Consider the following 11,909-nt stretch of genomic DNA (forward strand, 5'->3'; position numbering starts at 1 on the left):
AAAAGGGGGGCAACCTTTTTTTACTCGCGGACTTTTTCAGCATGTTGAAAAAAACGCCGCGACCTAGCTGAGGCCTCGAGTACGCGGGGACTATTCACGAGCATGAAGGAGAGTTACAAAGACCTCCTAGGACCTCGTGTTGACCATGTTGCGAGTATGAATCGAGGGCAAACTCTTCTAAACTCGTGAATTATGTCCCCGCAGTGGGACAGGCCCTTTATACTGTGATTAGTTAGTTAACAAAATGTTTCTGTACTAGGTAATACACTTATATTACTATGAAAATACTTCTTAGGTCTTGCATGTCTCAAATTGTTTGTGTATAGATCACCAACTGCTTGGTGTTTGAAGTACCTTAAAAAAACAAATTACATCTGGCAATGTTCGAAATAATAGTTAACTTTCTCATTGTTCTTATATCAACCTAAAAGAAATGCAAAGGAGGTGTCAAACTGCTACTTTCTTTTAAATATAAAACAGAAATACAACTATACCTTTTATGAAGACTTCATCTGAACTACAACATTAACTGTTTATTTTCCACAGATGCTGCCTGACCCACTGTTGCAGCATTTTTTTTTAAAGTTATTTTAGATTTCAAGCAGTTATTTTATTACTACCTCAGTTTGCTTTCGGAGTCACCTTATCTGATCTGGACTGCGCCACCCAAAAGTAAGGTGTCACCAGACTAAAGGTTGCTTTATGGTTGCTATTCTTTTGTAAATACAACTGTGGTCAGTAAATATGAATATTGCTAAATACACGATACTGTGATTTTATACTTGACATTGTTAATGCATTGCTAAGGATTGCCCACGCATAAATAAGATTTGATTAGATACTTTAGAATAACACATTGCAGTAAAGAAATGCTTGCTATTCAAGCGTTTAATTGTCCTATGTGCCAGGAACGAACAACGAAATTCTTACTTGCTGCAAGCTTTCTTCAAGATTCTTATGACATTACAGAAAACACTTGTATTTATTATTTTAGATAAATGTATTGGGTTTCTAATTGTATATCCCTATGCCCATACCTTTAGACCACTACTTTGTCATTGGTTCCATGTCTGCGGTGATGGATATTAAAAAAAATATATACTAATGATATTTTGTCTTGTCATTGCTGCGTTAAACGACAAAGAATGAGCAAGCACTAAGCGCTAATCAAAATATAGCTTCAGCATAAAATAATCTCAACATATTTTTTGCCACCAACAGTAAACTAACGTAGGAACAACCACGAAAATATGTACACATTCCATTCGCATTTTTACCCTGAAATAACTAATTAATTTATGGATCAGAAGGAAATAAACGCAAGCAAACCGGTTCTGTTAAATGTCAATGCAATAATGCCCCAACAGGAGCCGCCCCGAAATCTTACGTACATATATTTCATTAAATGTTAAAAGGTAGGAAATAATTTTAAAAGAACACGCCTCATTAAACCCCCCTGGACCGATTTTCGAAAACACTACCTAAAAATCACATCAATGCATTCAGATCACTGTGTATCTGGGCAGCATTTAAAGCAAGGGTCCTTTCAATAAAGGCAACCTCTCGACGTGAAGTGTGTGATTAAATCAGCCGAGCTGCCAGTTGTAAAAACAAAACACTGAGCCGCAGATGGAAACTGCAAAGAGTTTCCTTGCCACGAAGTTGTTAAAAACCTTCCTCGTTTGAAAGGGAGAGGCTGCGACCACCACTGAGCACAGCCGGCCGGCTTTCAGTTGATCCCGACCTCCACCACCGAGGGGGTTGGGTTGCAAAGCCTGGGTTAATAACGAGCAAAAGACCGGCGAGAGAAGAATATGCAACCCGTGTAATTTCCCTTACCATGTCCGCCGGTGTACAACTTGACATTGTTTAATTTGTATCCGCCTATGAATCACTCCCAGTGTTTATCCGCAGAACTCCCTGTCCGATCTGCCCACCACGATGGGGGGCAAAAATGAGAGAGAGAAAATTCAGACCCAAAACACTCAAGTTCTTCTTGAAACCGAGCCGTTTCAGAGAAAGACGGGTAGAATTGTCTATTTTTTTTGTTTTACCGGTGGTCTCCGCAGTGAAGAAAAAACCAGAGAGTCAAGTTCAAAGGCTGCGGCGCTGCCGCCGTGACTGGAGGGGATGGAGGTTGAAGCTCTCCTTGAAGACCGACGGCTGGACGGGCCCGCGGTCAACGACGTCGATGACAGGAAAATAAACCTTGCCTTGTCCCTTTCATATTCCAGAAGGACGGGCTTGCTCAAACGTTCATTCTGCTTTCCTTTCTGTAGGACAAATCCCTATCCAGCCGCTCGCCCTATCATTTTGTTTCCCCCTATCTCTCTCGCTTCCAAACAAACATGGCGCACGGGGAGAAAACTGATCAGCCAGCGGCTGGCAGCCGAATCCTTTCCGGTCCGGGGTCTGCCGGGAATTGTAGTCGTGCCGCGGGGACGGCTTTCGTCTGTCGTAGTTGGATGTCGGCCATGTGGCGACTACATTTCCCGCAAGGTCGCGCGAGTGGCCTGCCGCATTCTGAACGCACTGTGGATGCGCTCCAACACGTTGCGTGGTGTTGGATCACGTGTGCAGGCATTTAAAGGAGGAGTCGCCAACACAAGCAGCGAAAAAAGAAAAAAAAAAACGCCAAAAAACAACCCAGACAGTTTCTCGCAAAGGTACACAAAAATGCTGGAAACATAGAAACATAGAAATTAGGTGCAGGAGTAGGCCATTCGGCCCTTCGAGCCTGCACCGCCATTCAATATGATCATGGCTGATCATCCAACTCAGTATCCTGTACCTGCCTTCTCTCCATACCCTCTGATCCCCTTAGCCACAAGGGCCACATCTAACTCCCTCTTAAATATAGCCAATGAACTGGCCTCGACTACCCTCTGTGGCAGAGAGTTCCAGAGATTCACCACTCTCTGTGTGAAAAAAGTTCTTCTCATCTCGGTTTTAAAGGATTTCCCCCTTATCCTTAAGCTGTGACCCCTTGTCCTGGACTTCCCCAACATCGGGAGCAATCTTCCTGCATCTAGCCTGTCCAACCCCTTAAGAATTTTGTAAGTTTCTATAAGATCCCCTCTCAATCTCCTAAATTCTACTAGAGAGTATAAACCAAGTCTATCCAGTCTTTCTTCATAAGACAGTCCTGACACCCCAGTAATCAGTCTGGTGAACCTTCTCTGCACTCCCTCTATGGCAATAATGTCCTTCCTCAGATTTGGAGACCAAAACTGTACGCAATACTCCAGGTGTGGTCTCACCAAGACCCTGTACAACTGCAGTAGAACCTCCCTGCTCCTATACTCAAATCCTTTTGCTATGAAAGCTAACATACCATTCGCTTTCTTCACTGGAGAAACTCAACAGGTGCAGCAGCATCTATGGAGCGAAGGAAATAGGCAACGTTTCAGGCCGAAACCCTTCTTCAGTTTCTCGCAAAGATCTATAGGATCTTTGGTTTCTGGAGGGAGAGGAACAGCACTGATATTTCAAATCATTACCTGTTCTGACGATAGAGGTGCATAAGATCATGAGGGGAATTGAGTACGGCAATCAAGAAACAGAGGACATAGGTTTAGGGTGAGAGGGTAAGGATTTAGAGGTAGAGTCATAGAGTGATTCAGTGTGGAAACAGGCCCTTCAGTCCAAAGATCTTTGCTTCAGTCCAACGTGTTCCAGCTATACTAGTCCCACCTGCTTGCGCTTGGTCCATATTCCTCCAAACTTGTCCTGTCCATGTACCTGTCTAACTGTTAAACGTTGGGATAGTCCCAGCCTCAACTATCTCCTATGGCAGCTTGTTCCATATACCCACCACCCTTTGTGTTAAAAGATTAACAGATTCCTATTAAATCTTTGCCCCTTCACCTTGAATCTGTGTCCTCTGGTCCTCGATTCCGATACTCTGGGCAAGAGATTCTGTGCATCTACCCGATTTATTCCTCTTATGATTTTATACACCTCTATATATGATCACCCCTCATCCTCCTGCACTCCAAGGAATAGAGACTCGGCCTACTCAATCTCTGCCTTTGGCTCAGACCCTCTAGTCCTGGCAACACCCTCGTAAATCTTCTCTGAACCCTTTAAAGCTTAACAATATATTTCCTTTAACTTGGTGCCCAGAACTGAACACAATACTCTAAATGCGGTCTCACCAATGTCTTGTACAACATGACCTCCCAGCTTCTATACTGTAATAGGAACCCGAGGAGTATCTTTTCCACACATGTGGTGGTTGGTAAATGGAATGGGATGCAGAGGAGGTAGTTGAGGCAGGTACTATAAAAAACTAAAAGACATTTGGGAAGGTACATGGATAGGTAAGGTTTAAAGGGATATGGGCCAAACGTGGGACTGATGTGGATGGAGCATCTTGGTGACACAGGCAAGTTTGGTGGAAGATCCTGTTTCTGTTTTGTATGACTGTGACTCTAAATGCTGATTCTATTCCTTTTTTCATAGACCTGCTCAGCATTTTCGATGTTATTAAAAGGGAGAGAGGGGAGACAGTTGGATGCAAAGCTTGGAGACTTTGGCACTGAATTTAATGGTTTTAATATTTTCTACCCAAGTAATTTGGAGTTCTGTGTGCAGTTCTACGATTCGATAATACTTTATTCATCCCCAGAGGGAAATTGGTATGCTCACAGTCACAACACAAGGTACACAAAAACTTGAAATTATGTGAAAAAAAAAGAAAAATTTGATTATACCCGCGGATAAGGTCGACCTTCGAGAAGAAAGTCGCGCCTTCCAGATGGGCCGAGAAGTCCTGGATGTTCAGGACTGGATACCGATCGGCTGTGGTTACTGCGTTCAAAAGCCTGTAATCACCGCAAGGTCTCCAACCTCCAGACGCTTTGGGCACCATGTGTAACGGGGAAGCCCAGGGGCTATCCGACCGCCGGACGACCCCTAGATCCTCCATAAGTTGGAACTCGTCTGGTGCGATGCGCAGTTTATCGGGCGGGAGACGGCGCACGCGGGCGTGTACCGGTGGTCCATCGGTGGGAATGTGGTGGACCATGCCATGAAGGGGCGGGGCCCGTCGAACCGGGACGTAAGCAACCCTGGAAAGTCGGCGAGCAAGGCTGCGAAAGGTTGCTGGATCTCAGCTACCTCGTCGAGTTGCTGTAGGGGTGTTGACGGGTTGCGTGGCTTGGCAGGGCATGGATCCGACACAGGGACCATGCGTCCACCTCGCACATCGACTAACAGGGAGAACGCGCGCAAGAAATCGGCCCCCAGGATCGGTTGGGCGACGTCAGCAACGATAAACTTCCACCTGTGCTGGCGGGAGTCAAAATTTAGGTTCGCGGTCTGCGTACCGTAGGTGCGAATATCGCTCCCGTTAACGGCCGAAAGGACGGGTCCTACCTTACCAGCGCAAATATCTCGGGCACTCGGAGGCAGGATACTGGCATGGGCTCCGGAGTCCACCAGCAAATGGTGGCCGGAATGGTGATCGCGGACGTAGAGGCGTTCATTGGGGCCGATCGCGTTCGCCTCTATGGACGATTCGGCCGGGGCGTTTCCCGGAAACGAACAGGGGCTCCGACATCTTCGAGCTTCGGGACCGTATCGTTGGTGGTAGTAGCACCATCTGCATTGACTGTAGACCACTGGCCGCGGCGATTCCTCTTTGGCGCTGGGCTGGGCTTCCTCTTCTTCTCCTCGATGTCAGCTCGGCTGCACCCGTTGTGTGACCAGGGGGCGGGCGAAAGCGAAAATGTCCCGCCGCCTGTGCGCCCACAGTTCGTCAGCTCTCTCCGCGAGTTGTTGCGGGTCACTGAAATCAGCTCCGGCAAGCATTAGCTGGACTTCGTCGGGCATCTGCTCTAAGAACGCCTGTTCGAAAAGCAGACATGGGCGGTGCCCGTCCATCAGAGCCAACATCTTCGCCATGATGGTTGATGGCCGCCGGTCGCTGATACAGTCCATGTGCAGCAGCCTTGCTGCTCTGTCTCTGCGGGTAAGGCCGTAAGCGTGGAATAACTGGGCCTTCAGCCCTTCGTACTTGCCGCTGGACGGAGGGTCTCTGATGTAGGGCAACAGCCTCGAGGCACAATCCTGTGGCAATGCACCCACCACATGGAATTACATCGTGTTGTCCGTGACGATGCGATGAAAGTGGAACTGTGCCTCAACATGGGCGAACCACACCTGAGGTTGATCAGGCCAAAAGGCTGGCAGTTTGAAGGCCTGTGAGCCCTGCCTCATGCTGGCCGATTCTGTGGGAACACACTCTTCCTGCATAATTCTTCTTGTCTAACGACGGCTAGACAGGTCGGGGTCACCAATTTAGTGGTCTGAGAAACGACTACTGGAGTTTTCAACAAATCTTTATTCACAAGTTTGATTGCCAGTATACAGGTTCTACAGACACGTCTGCCCACAACGGTGGTCAGCGCTGAACTAACGCGTGCAAGTGACAAACCGCGCGAAACAAGCGGCCCCTCCCAAGTCATGTGACCGCGGCGTACGCCAACAAGCGCCGCTACAATGGAAGTATATAAAATTATGAGGGGTGTAGATTGGGTAAACAGTCAGAATTTTTTCCCAAGGTGTAAATGTCAAAGACTAATGGGAAATGCTTTAGGTGAGAGGGGCAAAGTTTAAAAGGAAAGTAACAACAAGTAGATAGAATGGTTAAAAAAAAAAAGGCACATGGTATGCTTGTCTTCATTGGTCTAGGGCTCTTGGCATTAAGTATGCCAGGAAGCCATGATGCAATTCTATGGAACTTTGGTTAGAATACACGCATTCAGATTATTGCATGCAATACAGGAAGGATGTAGCGGTTTCGGAGAGGATGGGAATGGAGGGATATGCACCATATGCAGGTAAATGTGATTAGTTTAGCTTGGCATCATATTCTGCACAGACATTGTGGCTAAAGGGCCTGTTCGTGTGCTGTTCTATGATCTACGTTAAATTCCGTTCATTAAAAATGATTCTGCACAAAAACTGAACGTATATTTTTATTTTGGCTTATCAAGTGTTGGCAACACGAAGCATTCCAAAAAACAAGACCAGCAGTGCCATCTTCAATCTGTGGGTTTGATGATAACAGGAACCTCGGCAGTGGCTTGATTTCACCAATGACTTATTCTGATGAAAGGTCATCAATGCCTGCTTCTTTCGCCACAGATGGAGTCAGCATTTCCTGTTTTATATCAAATTTCCTGCATCCCTGGCAGATTTGTGCTGTTCTTAAATTAATGCAAGCCAGACCAATCAATGTTCATGAATGGGTAGTCCTGCTTGAAACACTATGGAACAAAAATAAATCGTATTGCTGATCTAGCAGTCCTAGAGTCATACTGCACGGAAACAGGCCGTTCGACACAAGTCTTTAGAGCATGGTTTGCTCTAATCCCATTTTATTCTCTGCAGATTCCCGTCAACGCTCGTAATATTTTAGCATTTACCTATACACCAGGGACCCGTTACAGTTGCCAAATAACCTCCCAACCTTCACATCTTTGACATTTAGGAAGAAACCAGAGCACTCAATGGAATATCACACAATTGCAGGTAGATTGTGCGAACCTGACACGGACATAACTGGATGTCAGGCCCAATCTGTGCAACGGCAATTCTAACGCCTGCAAACATCTCTACTAATATAATTTCAGATTCCTCTTTCTAAAATGTTAGGTTTGAAAATCATAAGCGTTGGCTTTGAGCCAACTACAGTTGGTTTCGTAATTTAGTTGTGAAATAAATCAATTTTGCAATGAGGTGGTTGCATTTTGCACATCCAATTCGACTCATTTCAACATGGTTGAGTCAGGCAACTTGCTTTTGCTCGCAGTAGTATTAAATATGAATAGTATCGACTCACAGAAAATTGGACGTCTTTCCTCCTGGCAAAAAGTTAAGATATTGCAGATCACAACAATCATGATTATTCTTACAGAACAACTCAATGTAATTTATATATTATATTATATGCTAAGTCATAGTCGTAACCCGACCAAGATGCTCCATCAACACTAGTCGCTCCTGCCCGTGTTTGACCCATATCCCTCTAAATCTTTTTTAGTTTAGTTTAGATTTTAGTTTAGAGATACAGCACGGAAACAGGCCCTTCGGCCCACCGTGTCCGTGCCGACCTGCGATCCCCGCACACTAACACTATCACACGTCGGGATCGAACCCGGGTCTCCGGCGCTGCATTCGTTGTAATGCAGCAACTCTACCGCTGCGCCACCAAGCCGCCACCAAATCTATCCTATCCATGTATCTCTCCAAATGACTCAAAAGGTATGATAGTACCTGCCTCAATTACCTTCTCCGACAGCTCGTTCCATATACCCAGCATCCCTTTGTGTAAAGAGCTTACCCATCAGGTACCTATTAAATCTTTCCCTCCTCACCTTAAAGCAAAGCCTTTTTGCTTTAAATGTACCATCCATATAAAGTTGCATTTTCTTTTTCAACATGCAACTTAATTGAGGAAAAGAGGGCCTTAGTCATTTATTTTTCTGGTTTGGGAATACATTTCATGTCTTGGTTGCTTTCCTTCTAATGTTTATTAAACACTAATCCATATATAACGATCGATATTTCCTTATACTCTTTCCACATTTGACATTGTTCATTGTACCTCTTGTGACTATATTATTGGCGTTCTGCAATAGACAGTCTGTACATTTGGGCATCCTCCAGTTTGATCTGGATATTATTTTCTCATTCGTGGTGGACCAATTCATGAAGCTGAGATTTGCTTGTTGCATTTTTAATTAAGGAAGTAAACCTTTCAGCCTGTGTAGTTAGCTGATTTAAAGGTTCAATCAATGGTTCAATGGTACTTTATTGTCACGTGTACCTAGATACAATGAACTGCTTTGTTCTGCATACAATTCAGTAAAATTCTACCATACATAAAGGCATTCATAAATAAGTACAAAAGTACAACAATTCACGGATACAGTATACGGAGTCACCACGTTTCTGAGGTGCCATTTGGTTCCCTTCAAGTTTCTAGTTCTTATCTTGGCTTTAAAAGCCCATTGTCCTGGTGGCGGCACTGGGATGGTGTTGCAGGGGTCGGCCTGGCCTGGGGACATTGTCAGTCATATTTATATTTCCATGCTATATCTTATAATATGAACCAAGATATTATTTCTTCAATTTTAGATTGGCACAATGGAGCTGCTGGTAGAGCTGCTGCCTCACACCGCCAGAGACCCAGGTTCTGTCTGTGTGGAGTTTGCACATTCTCCCTGGTTTTCTCTTGGTGCTCTGATTTCCATCCACATCCCAAAGACGTGTAAACGCTTGTAGATTAATTGACCTCTGTAAATTTCCCCTAGTGTGTAGGGAGTGGATGAGAAAAGGGGATAACATAGAACTAGTGTGAACAGTGATCGATGGCCAGCGTGGACTCAGTACGCCAAAGGACCTGTTTCTAAGCTGTTTCTTTCAATCAGTCAATCATATTTAATGCTTGCTTACATCTTAACTAACATGCCAACTATTCTGGAAACTTGTGAACTTCGTGAAGTTTCACAGATACAAATGTATATTTCTTGCTGATTAAGTAATGTGAATTCCATCTGGTTCAATTCACAAATAAAATAATTCACATATTACAAGGTGAGGTAAAGGAAGAAAATATCAGCAAATTATCATCATAATCATAATCGATGTTAAATGCACACAAATAAATTGCAGGTGATTGTATATTCATAGAGATCTGTCCCTCATGCACTACGTAACAATGGAAAATGCAACGTTTTAAATTATTGTAACTCTGTAACTGATAACAGATAAACCCCAGGCTTGGCAGAGCTGTCAAGAAAAGCAATTTGCACTTTCCATAAAGGTATCCTCCAATCAATCAGTCAATCAATTTTCACTGCATGTGCGTCAAAATTAGAGCTGTTGGTGTCAGGCACACTGCAAGCTGTGTAAGCACTAATAGATTATTCCCAATGCAGCAAAGAATATAAATTGAGTAGGAGAGAACACAAGTAAGACATTTTGATGGCAAAAAGATGCAATGAACTACCCTTGGCAAGCAAGATTAAGGAGAACAACAAGACATAAGATATAAGTATATCAGGAGCAAGAAGATAACCATAGAAGCCTGGGACCGGGGGGGGGGGGGGGGATGTGTCATAGTCATAGAGTCATACAGTGTGGAAACAGGCCCACCGTCCTAACTTGCCCACACCGACCAACATGTCTCACACCGACCAACATCTACACTAGTCCCACTTGCCTGGTTTTGGCTTGCATCCTTCTAAACCTATCGAATCCATGTACTTGAGGAAATATTTCTTAAACGTTGCAATGTGGGTGAGGTTCTAAATGGATACTCGCCACCTGTATTCACCAAGGAGATGGAAGAGAACCTCTAGGGATGTGGATCATGATCAGGCAGAGGTGATTAGCTTATCTTGACATCATCTTCGGCATGGACACTGTGGTTTGAAGGGCCTACTCCTGTGCTGTACTGTTGTATAGTGATTTCAGAGAGGGTCGGGTTAATATTAAGAAGGTGGTATTCAATGCCATGGGATGAATAAGGAATGATAAATGCCTAGGTTGCTATGGGAAGCGTGGAAAGAGATAGCTGTGGGCCCTATGGAGATTTCTGCACTGTCATTAGCCACAGATGAGACGGCAAAAGTGACAGGATAGCTAATGTTATTTCTTTCTTCAAGAAGGCCAACAGGGGTAAGCCAGGTTACTATAGGCCAATGAGCTGTACATTAATGGTGAGAAAACTAGAGTCTGAAGAAGGGTCCCAACCCGAACGTCTCCTATCCATGTTCTCCAGAGATGTTGCCTGACCCGCTGAGTTACTCCAGCACTTTGTGTCTTTCTTTGTAAACCAGCATCTGCAGTTCCTGGTATCCCTATAGGAAGAATATAGTTGTCATAGAGTCATAGTGTCTTACAGTGTGGTACAGGCCCTTTGGCCAAACTTGGCCAACATGTCCCAACTACACTAGTCCCGCTTCCCTACATTTGGCCCATATCCCTCTAAACATGTTATATCCATGTACCTGTTTAAGTGTTTCTTAAATGTCATGATAGTACCTGCCTCAAGTTAACTACCTCCTCGGGCATCTTGTTCCATACACCCACAACCCTTTGTGGGAAAATTTACCCCTCAGGTTTCTATTAAACCTCTCCTTCCCCCCCCCCCCCCCTCACCTTAAACATATCTCCTCTGGTTCTCGATTCCCCTACTCTCAGCAAACAACTCTGTGATCTATTCCTCTCATGTCTGGGGAGCATGAAGAAGTGATTTACTAGGATGTTGCCTTAATCAGCATGGACATGGTGGGCCAAAGGGCCCCTTTCTGTGATGAACGATTCCTCAACAGAGTTGACATGATATTGTGCTTGTTAAAAGTGAAAAATGTCAACTGAGGAATGGAGTATCTTCTATATTTTGCATCTGACGAGCAATCCCATATAAAACATGGTGCAAGGAAAAAAATCTTTACATTACACTAAAACCCACTTCAGATTTCTAACCATGTAATGTCGTATTATATAAATCAGAGACTATCCAATATCACTAACATACTTAACTACATATTTTATTATAATAACCATGATTACTGAGCTAAGGCACTTTTTTAGTTGTCCTGAACTTTATAAATTATGCAGGGCACTTTTGGGAAGTATACCTGGTGTAGAATTCAATTTGTCCAAACTCCATTAACATATTAAAGTAATGCATACTATATTAAGAGCCCAAGGATGAGGAAACTGTAACAGCATGTTCTCTTTTAACTGTTCCTCTAATTTGCTTCTTCAAATTGAAAATGAAGCATCAAATATAGACAGCACAGTAGCGCAGCTGGTAGAGCTGCAGCCTCACAGTGCCAGAGACCCGGGTTTGATCCTGACCTCAGGTGCCGGTCTGTGTGGAGTTGGCA

General features: G+C 44.3%; 1 protein-coding gene across 1 annotated transcript in view; it reads right to left on the minus strand.

Moving 5' to 3' along the window:
- Positions 1–2,406, minus strand: part of ubl3 (ubiquitin like 3) — a 30,888-nt gene extending 28,482 nt beyond the window's left edge. The window contains exon 1 of the mRNA XM_033022849.1: positions 1,840–2,406. Within this exon, the coding sequence (XP_032878740.1) occupies positions 1,840–1,866 (27 nt within the window). The 5' untranslated portion in view covers positions 1,867–2,406. The remainder of the gene's footprint in view (positions 1–1,839) is intronic.
- Positions 2,407–11,909: the final 9,503 nt, after the last annotated feature.

This window comes from Amblyraja radiata, chromosome 6 (assembly GCF_010909765.2).
Source record: "Amblyraja radiata isolate CabotCenter1 chromosome 6, sAmbRad1.1.pri, whole genome shotgun sequence".
Classification (NCBI taxonomy): domain Eukaryota; kingdom Metazoa; phylum Chordata; class Chondrichthyes; order Rajiformes; family Rajidae; genus Amblyraja; species Amblyraja radiata.